Source organism: Aythya marila, assembly GCF_965140915.1.
Source record: "Aythya marila genome assembly, chromosome: 25".
Lineage (NCBI taxonomy): Eukaryota > Metazoa > Chordata > Aves > Anseriformes > Anatidae > Aythya > Aythya marila.
In genome coordinates, this window is record NC_139066.1 from 1,772,629 (window position 1) to 1,791,960 (window position 19,332).

Below are 19,332 nucleotides of genomic sequence, written 5' to 3' on the forward strand. Positions count from 1 at the left end.
ACAATATAATTATACTTATTTAATATATAGCAATAAGCCAACTGTTAACAGAGTAGAACAGTGAGAACTGAAAGAAAACCAAAACAGATTTAAAATAATTTCCCATCCACTCCCCTTCTTCCCTAGCTCAAATTCAGTCCTGATTCTTCTACCTCCCCCCCTCTTGCTTCAGGTGATATGAGGGGATGGAGAATCGGGGCTGCAGTCAGTTCATTATGCTTTGTCTCTACTGCTCCTTCTTCCTCTGTCCTGGCTCAAGCATGGAGTCCCTCACATAGGATACAGTTCTTCATTAACTTCTCCAGCATAGGAACCCATGGGCTGCAGGGGGACACAACCTGCTCCACCATGGGCCTCTCTACAGGGTGCAGGGGAACGTCTACTCTGTGCCTGGAGCACCTCCTGCCCTCCTTCTGCACCGACCTTGGTGTCTGCAGTGTTGCTTCTCTTACATTTTCTCATTCCTCTCTCTCACTGTTACTATGTAGCATTGTTCATCCCTTCTTAAGTATCCTCTCACAGAGGTGCAAACATCACTCAGTGGCTCAGTTTGGCCAGCAGCAGGTACCTTTCTGAGCTGTCTGGAACCGTCTCTATTCCACAGGGGGGCATCACTTGGCCTCTTCTCTCAGGATCATCCCTGCACACTGCTCCTTTGACCTACACAAATATTTAGATTTCCACCCACAATCTCCATTACTGGCACCCTGGGTATTCAAAACAGGCAATTAGAAACAATGCAGTTGAGAAAGCTGTGCATCCAGGAATTACTAGATAGAGAGTTGCAATGAGAGTCAGGCATTTCATGGCAACGGTCAGTTCCAGCAAACCAGAAACATTTGTCAGAGGTTTGCCAGGCTCTCTGCTCTGGTCTACCATGTGGGGTTATCTTAATTTGAAGAAGGGGCTGGTTTTGTCCCTCTGACACCGACAGAAATAGATTTAACGAACCACAGCTTTGGTGTGGGGTTTTGGTGTGGGTGAGGTCTTGTTGTGGGTAACACACCCAAAGGAAGGACACAGAATGTGTAAGAGAAGGTGGAATGAGAAATAGGCTGCATGGGAGCAGTACAGTGACATTTCCTGCACGTCATTTCTGCTAGTCAGAGGAACCTGAACAGGCTGGAGTAATGTGCTGATGAAATCTTCAAAAAGTTCAACAGGAACAGGGTTAAGCTCTTGCATCTTGGGAATAACAACCTCACGTACAAGTACTGGCTGAGGGCTAACTATCTAGGAAGCAGTTCGGCAGAAAAATATGTTGGGTCCTACTAGATAAATTGAACTAGAGTGAGGAACGTACCCTTGTAGCAGAGAAGGCAAACAGCATACTGAGGAGAACTTGGCATGCAAAGACAGGCTAAAAGAACAGGGCCTTCTCACCTTAGGGAGAGGAGAGGAGAGGAGAGGAGAGGAGAGGAGAGGAGAGGAGAGGAGAGGAGAGGAGAGGAGAGGAGAGGAGAGGAGAGGAGAGGAGAGGAGAGGAGAGGAGAGGAGAGGAGAGGAGAGGAGAGGAGAGGAGAGGAGAGGAGAGGAGAGGAGAGGAGAGGGCTGTATAAAAGGTATACCAATTGGATCATGAGGAAAACATCCTCAGACATGCTGGGGGATTCTTCGCAGTGATTTCCTGCTGATCTATTTGTCCCAGCCTATTCACACATGGCCATAAAAAGGGCTGGGTGACCCTGTCAGGATAGAAGGACAAGGGTCCCCGCAGATCTTTGGATGTGATCTCTGCTCTGTTTCTGTCTTCCCCAGGATGCTAGATGACTTCAGGCCCTTTACCCCCTGCCTAAGTACCCAGACTATGTGCCCCAGGGAGCTTATGGATCTGCTGACTGCCCAGGGCCTCCTGTAACACTGGACTCCTCACCTGAGGGTAGCAGAAGTTGTACTCTCCTTCTGCAAGATATGCTCTGAAGCCAGGAGAATATTTCTGGACAGAGATGCTGCAAGGAAAAGCTGATGGTGGACTATGAAGTAGCCTGAGGTGTCCTCCTCAGTTCTAAGGGACAGTACCTAAAAGGGATTGAGTGCAGTGAGTCCCACCACCCTTTTCCTCTAGGAATGATGAAAGGATACTCTTGTGTCCCTGTTTTATCCCTCCCAAAATAAATCCTTTCTCCCTGGACAGCTTTTGGAGGGTGCCTACAGAAGCAAAGACCACACAGAGTCACAAGACAAGATGCAGAAGACTTTAATGTGTCTAAAGAAGAAAACAAGATGGCTCCAAGAGGAGCCCCAGAGAAAGGATAACCATGGGCAGCAGAGAGAATCAGTTCTCCATGGCCAAGGGGCAGTTCCCACAGTTCCTGCTGAAGGAGAGTGGCCACCAGTTGCCCCCTATGCTGGCTTTGGGGGGTTTCATGGCCCAGGGGAGAAGAAAATAACAAAGAAAAAGGAGGGAAAGGAGAGAGTGGAGAAAGGGAAAGAGAGGCATTGACCATGTTTTCAGAGAGACCAGGCTAGTCCCTTCCAACGGGCTACCACCCTTTGCAGGATGAGCAGGGGGTGCTCAGTCCCTCTTGAAAGCAATGACCAAGAAAGATCTCCATCATCAGTCTGGCGTCAGCTTGTGGGTTCCTGGTTATGAGGTGTCCTCTTTTGGGCTGTCACCCATGGCTTTAGCAAGGGGGGCACCTTCTTCCACAGTAGCAGCTGGTAATACAAGAGAGATCACAGCACCCAGAGTTGATGGGGACTCCATCACAGCTGAGGATGTTGCCAATGGCAGCAGAGGTGGAGGATCCCACAACAGTGTTCTGCGGGAAGGAGCTGAGGATGGGGCCAGGAAGAATCACCACCACAGTAGGGGGCTCGATGGCAACAGTGGAAGCCTGGCACTGCCTGACGCAGGGCTCATTGCAGCTGCTGGCCAGAGGGCTCGGGCCACAGGGTCCACATGGTGAGCATGGCTGGCATGGCTGGCACTTATCAGAGCAGGACATGTTCTGGGGCTGAAGGTACACCTGGGGAAGAGGCAGGGAGGAAGCAAAGCACAGGGACACAGCCTACAACCCACACCTGCTGGAGTGTGGAGCTGGAGTCTGTGTGGGCGGTATGAGGGCTTCTTTGAGTCCACCACAGTCCTTCAAACAGACCCAGGGATGTTCCTGCCTAGCCTGTAGTCAAAGATTCAACCTTTTCCCATGAGAGACCATGTGTCTTCTGCCCTCTCCCATGAACAGAATCTCAGAGCACTAACATAAGACCAAGGAATAAGTATTAGCTAAGATGTCCTTGAAGGCTAGAAGAGAGGTGGAGAAAAAAAGGGGATTCCAACTTACCTGGTTCCCAAGGAGAAGAAGGTGAGAGAAGTGGTTGAGAGAGAGAGAAGTTGGGCTGGCTTTTATACTGACCCTGCACTGCCTCAGGCCCAAAGACAATTTTTGCATAAGTGACATTTTTCTAACATGCTCATAATGAACGGAAAACATCTCAGCTAATGACATGGGATGTGCAGCTGTGCTCCTCTTTGCTGCTTTTGCATTTCCTGGTTTATGTCATGCCCATTCCTTCATGGACGCTTCTTTTGAGTGCTGTGATGAGAAGTCCTGGGATTTCCGGGGTAAGAATACATCAGTGTGCACAGAATACATGGATTAAACACTAGAGGGGTCCAGAGATGTCAGTCTAGGGCTCTCTGGTGGGGCTCTTTGCTATGCTCTTAAGGGGAAGAGGCCCAGCCCTGAAATCCTCATTTGGTCACTTATGGCCATAAAAAGAGGAATAACACTCTGCACATTTCTTTTATGTTTGCAAATAGCTTTACATATATTATTTTTTACATAAATGTTTAGAGAAAGAGACAACTTCTGTGGAAGAGACCATACTCCATGCAGACCTTCATTCCCAGAATTATTGAATAAAATGAGGTCTACCTATGTAGGAAGGGACAAAGCCCTTAAAGCCACACAAAGAAGATTAGGTTAAAGCAAAATTAAGTTAAAAGCTGCAGGAGGACCAGGTATGAGCAGATCATGTGGCATGAATTAAGGAGAAAATATTTGGAGAGAAGTGTAAACAGAAGAAGAAACAGGAAAACTTGCCACTCCCCTGTCAAATGAGAAACTGACTGTTACTACATGCCAGTAGCAGCTATAGAGACAACTGATGGAGTTAATGCCTGGTGAGATACTTCCGAAAGCAGTATGTACTGGCAGACTGTTGTATGGGTTTTGACATGAGCCTGCAGTATAAGGCTGCAGTATAAAGATCCAGATTAATGGATCAACATTTTCTAGATTATAAAGAGTGAGACAGACAGTGGGGAGAGGGAGGAGCTGATAAAGTGATAGTTGGACAGATATAGAGTCAAGCAGTGTAAAAATGAGTTTCTGGCTTCCCAGGTCATGCACAGAAGTTCCAGTTCTTAACAGAAACACCCATCATGGTGTGAGACTGCATTAAGATGTAATATAATTTCTCCACCAGCAACTCTGATTTCTACATCTTCTGATACATGATCAGTACCCTAGGTGGATTCATGGAAGTTCTTCTCTGCATAGTCTGCAGAGAACTCCCTGTTGCTTCTTCCTGTATGGCATACCAAGCCCCAGGCTAATACTGTCTGTCTCTGTATGCTGAACCTACACTACTGCCTGCAGCACTGCACAGAAAGGCACGAGGGGTGCCCTGGGGAGTGGTTAGTTCTCTGCCATTGTTTGGATGTAGATCTGGTGAGTCTGGGTCTCTGCCTCTCCAGTCTGTGCAGTAGGGAGAGTTATCATTAAGAACACGCTGGGTGACTTTTACAGCTGAAACCAGACCTGAAGCCTTGGGAAATAAGCCAAATGGTCCAGCAAAACTGACGTGTTCAAAAGAAGACCTAATTCAGGGAAACCACTGATTGCTAGTGCTTGAGAAGAGGGCTCTTCATAGGAGATATGTCTGCTTTTGTGTTTTCCATCCTGCCCAGTGTAGCCCAAGGAGGGAAAATCTCTTCCTAGACCTGCATATGAAGATCAAATAAATCCTCAGCAGAGGATTTATGACCCATCAGCCAAAGAACAGAGGAGATTTCCTGTCCAGCCCCTTGAGCTGTCCCACTGCTTTTAACATCTCTCCTCCATCTCTGTAGCTGGCTGCCTTGGGGACTGTTTTCTAGTTTTCTGTACATACAACTCTTGGGTTATAATGCCTGCATTGGGAACCAAAAAGCTCACTCTGGAGAGCAGCTGTGGTGGAAGCTGAGAAAACAAGCCATGGCCCCTGAATTTTTTGTTCTGTGTGGGAGTAAATGTGAAGGCATTTACAGTGAGGCCTTCTGATGTGATACACAAAGGACAACCTTTTACACCAAGGATTGTGGTGATTGTAAGGTGGAAATGTCAGAAGAACAAACTAGACAGCAAGAAACAGAAGTAGGCAAAGAGAATGAAGCACTGGAATAATAAAAAAAAAAAAAAAAAGAGGGCCTGTGCCTGTGGATGATGAAAAGGTAGACAAGGTGAGAAACTGATCTTTTGCATCTCAGCAGGAGGTTGAATTTGGTTCTCTCCTCATGCTTGGGAAGTGCCCAAAGACATCAGGATTCAGGGTTTTATAAGAAAAGTCACTTCAACAGTAAATAGACTGGAATGTATGGGCACTACTAATACACAGCAAAATGGTATTTTATATGTCTCAAACTCTCCTTCTATTAAAAGTCCCAGTGATAAGGACTGTTAGTTGTGTTAATCATTCCCTGTTCCTTTATAATGTCCTGTAAAAAAGAAAGCAATGCCTTAGTACTACTGTAGATTTTGGAGGGAGACCGTTCAACGGCTGAACAATCATGGAGAAGTGTGGGCAGAAGACAAAAAAAACAACCTGCTCAGGTAACGTGCTTGCAGTTTCTGTTCTACAGGTGTTCTGCTGTTGGGTCTGGAGAGCTGGAAACACATTCTGGCTGGGGGCAATTCAGAGAAGAGTTCTTCATGTGCCCATAAGCATGACTTCTGCCACAGTCTCGTGCCATGAATCAGCACTGCCAGATCAGCAGTGAAAAATGCTGGCCAGTTGCCAATAGCTAAAGTTTCCTTAACACGGGTTTTCAAAGGAATTGTGAGACTGCTCATCACAGGATTATCCTCTGAAGACATGACTAAAGAGACAGCAGTTCCTCTGGGGACAGGCACCTTCTTGATTCTTGATGTAGGTCTGACAGTGATGTAGGCAGAGGTTAGACAGCAGATGTCTGGTGACCAATGGCTGAAGATGAATCAGCAGTGTCTCCTTGCGGCAGAGGTGACCAAATGCACTCTGTGCTGTGTCAGCAGAAGTGTAGCCAGCAGACCCAGAGAAGTGATATTTATCCTCTATTTGACACTCATGAGACTGCACTGGGTTGTGTGTTCAGTCTGGGGCTCCTTGGTCTAGGAAAGCTACTGATCTATGGGAGGAGGTCCATTAAAAGCCACCAAGACAGTTGGAAGGCTTTGTGGACAGATTAAGAGAGGCTGAAGGAATGGGGCCTTAGGAATAACAAAGGTCAAATTGTAGCTACCTTGTGTGTGTCTACCACGACATGCTTGGAGGATCTGGAAGAGATGTAACTAGGCTCTTCTCAAGAGTGCACAGTGATAGGATGAGAGATGACAGACACGCAGACACCATTTAGAACTGGGCAAGTTCTATTTAGATATTATAAACTTTTTTTTTTTTTTTTCCTGAAAATTATCAAGTAGGTTGTCCACAGGTTGTCTCCAGCCTTGAAAAATTTCAAGCCTTGACTGGGTACAGTCCTGTTCAACCTCATCTAATGAGGCATTTTCCGAGCAGAGAATCTGAATGGATGATCTTCAGAGGTCTTGTCCAACCTAAACTAGACTTTGATTCTAAGGAACTAGTAAGACTAGTTATGGAAGAGTAAGAATAGAGATAGGATGTGACAGTGTGGTACTAAACTTCATGTATTGGGTCAGGAGCTACCTTGTAGGATAAAGGGAGAAAGTGCACAGTGCCTGCCTGGGAGGCCTGACAGGGTCACATAGGGTCTGCAGGGTTTGGGAGCGTCCACCATCGTGTTTGTGAGACCTGCAGCCCTGCGGTATGCTGAGAGGAGTTTGCTCTAGATACCATGCAGGAGCCAGGAGACACCGACTAGGCAAAGCCTTGAGTTTGGTGAGAGAGGAGGCACAGACGTCGAGGCAGGATAGACTCCCATGATGTTTGCACAGGAGGATGTGTCAGAGAGATCTGTCAACAGTTGTAGGCCAACCCTCCTTTCACTCCTTACATTGAAAAGGCAGAAGTCTTAATTTTTCGGAATTTGCTTTTCCTCTGCTGTACAACCTCGGATGAGAAAGCTTTAAGGCACTTTCCTGTCCAGCCTGGGTACATGGGAGGACAGCTTTGGGGTGATGACCTCCTGGAGGACTCCTACAGGAGAACTGCCTTTTCTGGGTGAATCTGTGTGTGCCTTTGGACTAGCCATGTCTCCTGGGATTCCCTTTTTATGCTGAGGTTGCACATGATGCATTCCATGGGATGAAGGTTCTATGATTATATGAAATGTCCTGATGGCCTTAATGCTCCCATGTTCTTCAGCTCTCAGGAAACTGAAGAATACATAATATTATTATTTTGTTATTTCTGCTTTTGTTATTATAATTAGCATTATTATGCAGAGATTTGATGAAAGCTGTTTTTGACTTTCAAGTTCTTGTTGGGACGTAGTTAGTTCTTCCCTGGGGTTGCATGTCATTCCACCCCAGCAGGACACAGCCACACACCTGGGGTTGCTTCACTGCAAGGTTCTTCACCCATTTCTGGGGACCTGAAGAGGAGGCATTGTTACTGGGTAGTAGAAGAAGGAAAGGGGAGAGATGGTAGAAACAGAAGGAGCTATCTGTTCCCAGAAGAAACAGAATCATCACCAGAGAACTGGGACCATAGGGTATGATGTAAAACCTCATAAACCCTAGTTCATCAAGAGTGTGCAGAAGTGCAGACATTTATTCCCAGCTGTGAAGTTGTTTTCTGCAGAAGCAACACATATCACTACTGGAGGAGGGAAAACCCCAAGCAGGGATACCTCAGGCATGCTTAGAATAAGAATTTTCTCCTCCCCATTCCCTTCTTTGTTCCTCTTGCCCAAGTCACTTCCTGCAGGTCTGTTTTCTTGAGTCTCTTGGTGGGAACGTGTTATTTCTGAGTTTCTCACACATACAGGAGGTTTGATCTCAGTATCCACCTCAGGTATCCTGTCCTCACTGCCTTTCTGAGGCAACCACAGTCTAAGCATTGCAGAGATGCTCTTGAAATATTGGGAGAATGAATGATAGATCAGCCAGATCCTCTTTCCCAAAGGGACTGGTGTGAGAGGAAGGAGAAGATGAAAATGCTTCTGTCCTGTAACTGTTCTCCCCATATACCCCTGGACAAGGCAGATTTGATGTGCAAAAAGCTCGTGGTCCATTCTGATCTATGTGCTCTGTTGTGCACTAAAAGCTGGAAGCAACTGGTCAGAGACTCACCTGAGCCTGGCACTACCATTCAAAAAGCTTCTTTGTCCTCTGTCTTTTTCCCAAAGTTCTGTCAGGGTGGACTGTCCCCGAGTGGGCATTTCTAGAGCACATTACAGTGCAGGCACACAACTTCAGCAAGACCCAGATTCCCCCAGGCCCCAAGAAACAGGGGATCCCAAGTGGGGAGGAACACAGGAGATGATCCATGGTTTTCTTGTGCATTACACATATTCCTCTGACTTTTTCCACCACTCCAAGGGACACTGTCTGAAAGGGACCTGTTGCTATGTGTCCTTCTGTCACATTCCTCTGGGAATGATGAAAGGCCCCTTCCTGTGCTCACCACATACCCTGCCAACTAAGGTAATATCTTTCTTCCCTGGCAACATAACACCACCATAAGAAGCATCATGTGGAGGGTGTAGGTGGGATGCAGAAAAATTTAATGACTCTGACGAAACAAACAAGGTCACTTCTAGAGGAGGAGACAGAAGTGTAATTTAGTGCACCCTCAGCAAATTTGCAGATGTCACCAAGTTGAGTGCTGTGGTTTATACAATAGAAGGAAAGGATGCCATCCAAAGGGACCTGGACAAGCTTGAGAAGTAGGCCCATGTAAACCGTACGAGGTTCAACAAGTCTAAGTGCAAGGTGTTGTACCTGGGCCAGGGCAATCCCAGACAGGAGTACAGACAGGAGAAGAACTTAGTAAGAACAGCCCTGCAGAGAAGGGGGGATCTGGTGGATGCAAAGCTTAACATGAGCTGTCAGTGTGCACTTGCAGCCCACAAGGCCAACTGCATCCTGGTCTGCATCAAAAGAGGAGTGGCCAGTAAGTCAAAGGAGGGGATTTTTCCCTTCTGCCCTTCTGCCCTTTATTTTCCTTTTGCCCTTGTTAGGCCCCACTTGGAGTACTGTATCCAAGTCTGGGGTCCCCAGAACAAGAAGGATGTTAATCTGTTAGAATGGGTACAGAGGAGGATCATGAAGATGATCAGAGGCCTGGAGCACTTCTCCTTTGAAGAAAGGCTGAGAGACATGGGGCTACAGAAGAGAAGGGTCTTAGGTGACCTTATCACGGCCTTTCAGTACTTGAAGGGGGCTTATAAAAAAGATGGAGAAAGACTCTTTATTTTGGTAGATAATTATAGGTGAACGGTCTTAAACTAAAAGAGGACAGATTTAGACTAGACATTAGGAGGAAATTCTTCACTGTAAGGGTAATGAGGTACTGGAACAGGTTACCAAGAGAAGTTGTGGATGCTCCATCACTGGAGGTGTTTAAGACCAGGTTAGATGAGGCCCTGGGCAACCTAATCTAGTGGGTGGCCTATGGCAGGGAGGTTGGAACTAGATGATGTTTAAGGTCCCTTCCAACACAAGCCATTCTATGATTCTATGATCCCATGAACTCTGTGCCTATCAACCATGGCAGAGATGCCACAGGGCATCCATCTGCCTACCCCACAAAAGGAGAGGGGACAGCAGATCCCCTAGGCTGGGTATGGGAGAGGGTTTTATGGTGTAGAAGAACATTAGAAAGGAAGAGAGTGGAGAGAGCAGAAGACATGCAAGTTAGGCTTTGGTCATGTTTTCAGAGAGACCCTGCTTCTTTCCTTTGGAAGGGGGACACTGGATGCTCAGCCTCTCCAACATCAATCTATCCTCAGTCTGTAATCAACTTCTGTGTTTCCAGGGGTCGTTGTATGTTCTGACACCAATAGTTTAACAGGGGTTGCACCTTCTGAAATAATAGCGGCTGGTAATACATGAGAGGTCATAGCACCCAGAGGTGATGGGGACTCCATCACAGCTGAGGATGCTGCCAACAGCAGCAGAGGTGAAGGATCCCACAGCAATGTTCTGCGGGAGGGAGCTGAGGATGGAGCTGGGCAGGGTCACCACCACAGGAGAGGGCTGGATGACAACTGAGCCCTCAATCTGCCCCAGGCAGATTGCTGGTAGTGCTGGGGAGCATGACATAAAAACCCCCACCTGCCATCCTTCTTTTAGTCCCCACTCCACTGACAAGCACTGGATGTCCTGGATATGGGGGGACTGTACTCAACTGTTAAATTTCTGGGGCCAGCCTTGTTGCTTCACCAGCAGCTGTCTCTTCCTTTCTCTTTTGCAGCAATCAGCTTCTCATTTTTTTTTCTCTCATTTCTCTGCAGGATTCACTTTTTGAACTTCTTCTGTAGTTGATTCTTTCTGGACATGACGAAGCAGTTCTGAACAAGATACTGTGTTGCCCCTTTTTAGAAATCCAGGCATAGTAACATGATGGAATACTGAGAGAGAGCATCAAGAACATGGTTTGGGCTGACCAAGCAGCCTTTAAATTCCAGTTTGAGAATCAGAAAGCCAAAATTAACAATGGAAAGAAAATTTCCTACAAGGAAAAATAGCAATACTTCGAGTAGACAAGGAAAACATTTAAAATTAGTGTCTGGTCATCTTCCAAGCATTTAGCCACCTTGTTCAGAAAAAGCCGAACAAGGAAAAGTAGAGAAAAAGAATATTTGCTTCTTATTTTTTTTTTTTGTTGTTGTTTTCATTGTTTGTTTCTCTTGCAACATTCTTAAGCTTTATTTCTCTCCATCTTGTTTGAAACAAACATTGTGTTCTTGCTGATGATCATGTATGGGAGTGTTTCTGTTGTCTTGCTGGAATTTCTATGATTTGGGAACTTCTTTTTGGGCATAAAATTATTGTACATGATACAGTGCTGTGGGACACAATGAAATCTTTCACTAGCAACATGGATAGCAAAAAGAACTTAAAAATCTTTTTGAAACCTTAATAACTAATTTTCTATCAAATACTGCAAATTTGTCAGACCTACCTGGTTATTTGAAAGTGAAACAAGAGAAGAAGGCAGGAACAAGGAAAAAAAAAAAAAAAGAATCTGGACTTCCAGGAGGGTTGTGAAATAAAGTGGGTGAATGGATGCCTGGAGAAGGATGGACAAATGTTTGTATAGCTGTCTATATGGAAGTAGAGTGCAAGGAAGAGAGGGGAGATGGAGGGAGAAGGAGAGTGGCAGTGTTCAAGAGAAGCCATGAGAAGAGCCACTTAGGCAAGGAAAAGGCTTTTTGTTTGATGTTTACTGTTGCCCTTATTGCAGCATTAAACCTTACTCTGACATGATCTCCTTCTGAAATCTTTCAGCCATGGCAAAGGAGAACAGGACCTTTGGGACTGGATTCATTCTGAGCTCAACAGACCGTCCTGGCTGTCACATCATCCCATTGGTAATTATCTTCTCCACCTCTCTCCTAATTCTGATGGGAATGGTCTTCCCCTTGTCACTGTGGTGAGTGACCAGCCCTGAGGATTCCAATGGATTTCTTCCTCAGCCCGCTCTTGGAGTTCTGGTATACCACCAGTAATGCTCCCAAAACACTGGAAACTTTCCATGTCATCAGGAAAGGTCATTTGTGTTTCTAGCTGCTTGGTACAGTCATTTTTCCACTTCTTCTAGGTATCACTGAATTTCCAGTCTTCTCAATATTGCACTTTGATTACCACACACAAGGCTTTGCATTACACCTCACCACAGTCATAAGACAGAAACTGCTTCCTCCTCTCCTTAGGAGCATGGGTGTGGAGGGCGTACCAGGAACACCATTGTCTGTTTCTGCTGTGGTGGTGGGCCTTTTCTGAGCCTGGCCTGTGGGGCTATGATACTGAGCGAGACCCCTGACTTTATCCTTTCTGCCCTCATCATCTGAAACATGCTGCTTTTCATGGCAGACTCCTACATCTACATCCTCTTTGCCATTCTCTCTCTTCCCTTGTCTTTCACTCACCAAAAGGCATTCTGTGCTTGTGCCTCCAATCTCACCAGAGTTTCCATTCTCTGAGGACCTTTCTGTCAATATTTGTACTTTGCTTGACAGTGTGCTGCAAGTGAGACTGGCATGGCTTGGGAACTGGAATAGATTCTCCAGGGAAGTGGTCACAGCATGAAGCCTGTTGTCGACGGAAGGAAGACACAGACGCTCAATATGAGTGAACAGTGAACTTCAACTTTAATGGATAGCTCAGTCGCCTTTTATCTAGTTCGAACATAATCAACTCATACATATTCCTAAACTAAACTCAGGATTGGCTAACATTTCCCGCACTTTTCAGTTGGTTCCTCCTTCTTTTAGCTACCGTCCTGCCTTAGGGACTTTCCCAATCCCTCAAGGGCATCGTGTCTTTGAGCCTGATTGGCTCTCAGCCAGCTGTGTACGTGCCAGACTCATGTGAGTTGAGTGCGGTACTTCACTAGCCTATTGCCTCCTAACTGCCCAACATCCACATGTCCTATTTCACTTAACCATTCCTCCACAGAAGCCTGCTGGGGTTCAAGAAGCGTTTGAACAACACTCTCAGACCTGAGGTTTCATTTCCAGGTACTCCTGCGTAAAGCCAGAGGAGAGGGACTCAATGATCCCTGTTTGTCTGATCTAACTCAGGCTATCCAACAGTTCTGTTATTCTATGGTTTTTAGACACAATGAGATGCTATGTGCTTTTTTAAATGTTGGCCTTTTTTTCCTGTCCTTAACTTGTGCTGCAGGCTGGGAATAAGAAAGATGGCATCAACAATTTGACTTGTTTTCTAGAAGGATTATGTTGTTTCCAAGACAAAGGTGAATCTCCAAATTGTGAGTGTGCTCCTCCATCTCAGACTTCAGTGTAAGCCAGGAGATAATTCTGGCTCAGGAGCACCTATTGATTATTGCTTTAAGCTGGGCAACAGATGTATTATGTGTAGAAGGTCTCGGTCCCCAGGTGAGAGCTGGGGCTGGAACTCAGGCCAAGGCCAGACCCCAGAAAGACCTGGCTGAAGGCTCCATCCAGTGAGCTCCATCCAGCCATGCAACACCTAGGAGCCTGGTGTGGTGGTTTTACCTTGCTGGGCAGCTGAACTTTATCACAATCACTCTCTCACTCCCTCTCCTTTTAAGAAGAGGGGGAGAAGAAAGCATGCTGGAAATTAAAATTAAAATAACAACTCACAGCTTGAGATAAGGATAATTTAATTAAAGGGAAAAGGAAGAGGGAAAAAAAAAAAAGAAGGAAAAAAAAAAAAGGAAAGGCTGCACAGAAGCACAGAGAGAGAGAAAAGAAATTACTCTCTACTTCTCATCAATGAGCAATGTTGGTCCACATCCTGGGAAGCAGGCCCTCTACATGCATAGCTGTTGTTTGATAGGACAGACATCTTCATAACGAGAGCTCCTCCTCTGCATTGCCTTTCCTACATTTTATTGTTGTGTGACATCATATGGTACGGAATATCCCTTTGGACGGTTTAAGTTAGCTGTCCTGGTAATGTCCCCTCCCCATCTCTTACCCACCCCCACTCTGCTGACTCTTGGGGGTGGGGTTTGAAGGAAATCTTTATGTTATGTCAATTTTGCTCATCAGTAGACAAAACACTGGTATGATAACAAAACTGTTCTAGCTAAAATTCTGAAGCACAGCACTATATGGACAGCTGCTGGGAAAGTTAACTTCATCCCAGCCAGACTCATTACACCTGGTGAGGCCAGGTTGAAAAAATTAGGCCAGGCACAGACACACATACAGCAGAGCTTGGTCAGGGCTGTACTAGGCCTGAGCTTGTGCAGAGACCCTGGGCCAGGGGCCAGGACAGAGCTGGGAGCTGTGGAAGCCCTGGATTTTGGTGGGCTTGGTTCTGATGCTCATTGCACTGCCATTTGAGCCAGCACTGCCTCCCAGAGAACCTGGCCTGGGGATAGGTTCTCCTGCTCACCCCATGGAGCAATAACACCATCCTTTGTCCTGGTAGTGTGATGCAAGCAGTGTGTGGAGTCCATGTGAAAGCAAAGCCAAAGGGCCCCGAGGTGTGCAGATGTGGGAAGGCCCTGGCCTGGGTGTGGGTAGCAGAGGTGCTGCATGGAGCACAAGAACCACTTCATCCTCATGGCTCTGGGAATGACAGAGGAGCTTGGTGCCTGGGAGAAGAACCCCCAGCGTTTGCCCTGTGGTTGGGTTGCTGCATGGTTTGTGCCGTTCAGGGCCTGTACACAGATCCTGCTGAGTGCCCAGTCAGGTCCCATTCTCACTGCAGTGTCTCAGTGGGGCTGGGGATATCTGCACCAACAGAATGCCTTTTTTGGAGCAGAGTGGGGTTGTGGGACCTATGGGGCTTTGGAGTTTCTTAGCCTGATGAAAGCTGTTCCATGTTTGGGAAAGAGAATGCAAGACTGAGCAGCCATTAGTGTTTGGGCACCAGTCCCTGTCCTGGGCCTGCATTCATGCAGAAAGGAGTTGGGAGTGGGAGCTCCAGTGTGTGGGCTTGTATAGCTAGTAGCACCACGAACTACCGTCAGTTTGACCTCATTGCCAGGGAAGCTCATGGAGCAGATTCTCTTGAGAGTCATCACGCAGCACTTGCAGGGCCAGCAGGCGATCAGGCCCAGTCAGCATGGGTTTATGAAAGGCAGGTCCTGCTTGACGAACCTGATCTCCTTCTATGACAAAGTGATGCACTGGGTGGATGAGGGAAAGGCTGTGGATGTGGTCTACCTTGACTTCAGCAAGGCTTTTGACACCGTCTCCTATAGCATTCTCCTCAAGAAACTGGCTGCTCTTGGCTTGGACTGGCGCACGCTTCATTGGGTTAGAAACTGGCTGGATAGCCGGGCCCAAAGAGTCGTGGTGAATGGAGCCAAGTCCAGTTGGAGGCCGGTCACTAGTGGCGTCCCCCAGGGCTCGGTGCTGGGGCCGGTCCTCTTTAATATCTTCATCGATGATCTGGACGAGGGCATTGAGTGCACCCTCAGTAAGTTTGCAGATGACACCAAGTTAGGTGCGTGTGTCGATCTGCTTGAGGGTAGGAAGGCTCTGCAGGAGGATCTGGATAGGCTGCACCGATGGGCTGTCAACTGCATGAAGTTTAACAAGGCCAAGTGCTGGGTCCTCCACCTGGGATGCAATAACCCCAAGCAGAGCTACAGGCTGGGAGAGGAATGGTTGGAGAGCTGCCAGGCAGAGAAGGACCTGGGAGTGATGGTGGATAGTCGGCTGAATATGAGCCAGCAGTGTGCTCAGGTGGCCAAGAAGGCCAACATCCTGGCTTGCATTAGAAACAGTGTGGCCAGCAGGGCTAGGGAGGTGATCGTCCCCCTGTACTCAGCTCTGGTGAGGCCGCACCTTGAGTACTGTGTTCAGTTTTGGGCCCCTCGCTACAAGAAGGACATGGAGGTGCTTGAGCAGGTCCAGAGAAGGGCGACGAAGCTGGTGAGGCATCTGGAGAACAAGTCCTACCAGGAGCGGCTGAGGGAGCTGGGCTTGTTCAGCCTGGAGAAAAGGAGGCTCAGGGGTGAGCTTATTGCTCTCTACAGATACCTTAAAGGAGGCTGTAGAGAGATGGGGGTTGGTCTGTTCTCCCACATGCCTGCTGACAGGACGAGGGGGAATGGGCTTAAGTTGCGGCAGGGGAGTTTTAGGTTGGATGTTAGGAAGAACTTCTTTACCTAAAGGGTTGTTAGACATTGGAAAAGGCTGCCCAGGGAAGTGGTGGAGTCACCATCCCTGGAAGTCTTTAAAAGACGTTTAGATGTAGAGCTTAGGGATATGGTTTAGTGGGGACTGCTAGTGTTAGGTCAGAGGTTGGACTCGATGACCTTGAGGTCTCTTGCAACCTAGAAATTCTGTGATTCTGTGAACTTTTGAATCCCCTCAGCACTATGCATCTTGGCAACAGCTGGGCCATACCAGATTCTGTGCTGAAGGGTGATAGGGCTGCACAGGCAATTTGAATCTGCTATTCATGCCCAGGAATTCTGTTCATGATCAGGTGGTGGAAGAGAGGGAAAAGTGGAGTAGAGACAGAGGGCCATCCTCAAGACAATCACTCATTCCCAGTTTCAGCCATCCTTTCAGAACATCTTTGTCCAAGCCTTCATCCCCAGCAAAGCTCCACCCAAAGCAAGACGAACACTCTTCCCCAAGAGATGGCACCTCCAAGGTCAAGGGAACATGCCTAGGTAGAAATGTCACAACTGAAGGACTGGTGGCCATTGGGTGTGGAGGAAATAGGGATGTCTACCTCAGCTTCAAGAGACAGTGACTGAAAGATGACTTGTTGCAGTGTGCCCCGCCCTCCGATGCACAGAGGAGTAAGGCAGTGCCCACAGCTAATTCCCACCAAAGCAATGGCTTTCTCTCTTGGCCATCTCTATGCAGATGGAAAGACCAGACCAGGACACACTTTGGGATGCTGCAAACATTTATTGAGTCTCAGGAGGGAAATGAGGTGACTGAGAAGGGAAATCAGGTGAGGAGGCCCTGAGAGCAGAGAGCAGAATGAACATACAAAAGTTTTTCAGCTTTTCCTACAGCACAGTTGCCACAAGGTATCCATCTTCCTGGCCCACAAATGGAGAGAGGCATGCAGGTCAATCCAGGCTGGTTTATGGGGCCTCAGAGAAAGCAGAGGGTAACAAGGGAAAAAGAGAAAAAGAGTGAGTAACTGGAAAACAGGAAAGGTAGGCATTGGCTGTGTTTTCAGAGAACCCAGGCTGGCCCCGTCCAGTCTGTCTTTGCAGGACAAGGCAAAGATGGTCAGCTTCTCTTAAAACAACAGCAAAAATTTGTTCTTCTGTACAGCAGCATGTTGTGAGTTCCTGGGGTCCTGGTCTAGGGAAGGGTCTGGCATCTTTAGCAGGGGCGGCAACAGTAGCGGCTGGCAATACAAGAGAGGTCACAGCACCCAGAGTTGATGGGGACTCCGTCACAGCTGAGGATGCTGCCAACAGCAGCGGAGGTGGAGGATCCCACAACGGTGTTCTGAGGGAAGGAGCTGAGGATGGGGCCGGGCAGGGTCACCACCACAGGAGAGGGCTCAATGACGACGGTGGAGTTCTGGCACTGCCTGACACAGGGCTCGTTGCAGCTGCTGGCCAGCGGGGTTGGGCCACAGGGCTGGCATGGCAGGCAGGGCTGGCACTGGTTGTAGCAGGACATGTCTTGGGGCAGGAGGTTCACCTGGGAGAGAAGGCAGGGAGGAAGCAGAACATGGGGATGCATGAGGAGCAGCCTGTCAGCACACCTGTCACTCCTTCCATAGCAAACCTTCTCCCCACTTCCCGCTCACAATACCAGCAACCCCAAGATTTGACATGGAACAGAGCTGATTGCAGCTAAGAGGTCCATAGAGCTGAGACTCCCTTGTGGAGAATGAGAGGGACAAGAAGGGGCTTCACACTCACCTGGGTCCTAAGGAGGAGAAGGCCAGAGAAGTGGATGAGGGAGCACAGGGCTGGGCTGGCTTTTATAGTGGACCTTAGCTGCTCCATGTCCAGAGGCATCCCTTGAAGCTGTGATTATTTTCTGACAAGCTCCTCTTGAATGCAAAACATCCCAGCTAATGATATGGGCTGTGTGTTTCCTTCCTGTGCTGCAGTTTTTCATTTCCTGCTTTATGCCCTTTCCTCAATTAAGGCAACTTTTGAGTGGCAGGTAGGGAGGCCCAAGTATTTCCGTGCAACACATTTCAGTGTGGGCAGAAGACTCAGCTCATGTGCTGGAAGGGTCCAGTAAAGGCAAGTGATGTCAGCCTGGGTGACTCCTTAGGGGCTCTTTGGGACCCTTTTGTCCAGAGGTGGCCCAGCTCCCAGGTTGTGACCCTATCCCACTAAATGCTGCTCTCAGGGTAAACCTTCTGACATGTTTTGCCTCCTCCTGTTCTCATACGGGAATACCCATTTTTGGGTAAAGTTTGTGCATGGCCCTTTACTGATCTGGAAAAAAACAAACAAACAAACAAAAACAACAACAACAACAAAAACAAAACAAACAAACATACAAAAAAAAAAAAACACACAAAACAATAAGCAAAACAAAACCAACCAACCAAACAACCAAAAAAAAAAGAACAAACAAACAAACAAAAAACAAAAACACAAGGACACACGGGTAATTTAGTGTCTGTTTTTGTAAGATAGAAAAATAAGAGGATCCTAATGTGAAAGAAGCTTATTTTTGTCACGACACTCAGCAGAACAGGTGGGCATGGGGCACTCCAGCAGTTTCTCTTATCACAACCAGTCTCTGAGGATAAGCAGAATGACTTTGACATGTTAGCACTATGCTAATTATGTAACCTATCAGAGGCTATGGGATTGTACAAACATGTAAATATACTGCAAAGGGATTGTATAAAGAGTGGCATGGAAAGGCCTTATACTTGCCAGCTTTTGAGGGAAACCACTGCATACCCAGACTTGTGCAACTCTGAAATAAACAATCCCTTGACTTAGTGTGTGGATTGGCTCACTGCATACCACATAATGAATCCAGTGTTTTTATTGGACAACAATATCTGCCAGCCATACACTTGTGAGTCTCTTTCCTTGATACCTGTGCCTTCTCTACTGCCTCCCCTTTTCTTTGCCTGCCTTGCCGGCACCTGCCTGCCAGCACTATGTTTGGGCTGTTCAGATATCCTCTTGGGAAGTCTGAAGGCTCTGACTCTCAGGGACGCCTGAAGGAACAACCCTGCAGGCCCTTCAGACTGCCACTCTTCCTGCCAAGCCTTCAAAGCTGTGTCAGGTTTCTGCTAACAGATGACCAAATACATCTCAAAGAGACAGGGACCTTGAAGCATATTGTTTTGCTTCTTTGTCACAATCACTGAGGGCTCATCTTACATACCAGAAGCCATTTCCACAGAAGCTCAACTACTGTGAGGAAAAACCAAAGTATCACCAACACCATGAAATGGCTCTCCTTCTTTCAGAATCCAAATCAGCTTCTTCAACTGCTCAGGAAATTTCTTTCCACTCCATGCGTGCCCCTTTCTTGTCCAGCGCTTCCCTCCTCCCCCCCCCCCCCCCCCCCCCCCCCCCGCTACAGGG

At 47.4% G+C, this 19,332-nt stretch overlaps 2 protein-coding genes across 2 annotated transcripts in view; both read right to left on the reverse strand.

Moving 5' to 3' along the window:
* Positions 1 to 17,784, reverse strand: part of LOC309887293 (feather keratin 1-like) — a gene marked incomplete at both ends in the record, with an annotated part of 55,675 nt that extends 37,891 nt beyond the window's left edge. Inside the window, one exon of the mRNA XM_082778884.1 lies at positions 17,686 to 17,784. Within this exon, the coding sequence (XP_082635010.1) occupies positions 17,686 to 17,784 (99 nt within the window). The remainder of the gene's footprint in view (positions 1 to 17,685) is intronic.
* Positions 17,135 to 17,440, reverse strand: LOC309887301 (feather keratin Cos1-1/Cos1-3/Cos2-1-like; the record flags this gene model as incomplete). Its single annotated transcript, XM_082778890.1, has 1 exon — positions 17,135 to 17,440. The coding sequence occupies one exon, from the start codon at positions 17,438 to 17,440 to the stop codon at positions 17,135 to 17,137; it is 306 nt and encodes a 101-aa protein (XP_082635016.1).
* Positions 17,785 to 19,332: the final 1,548 nt, after the last annotated feature.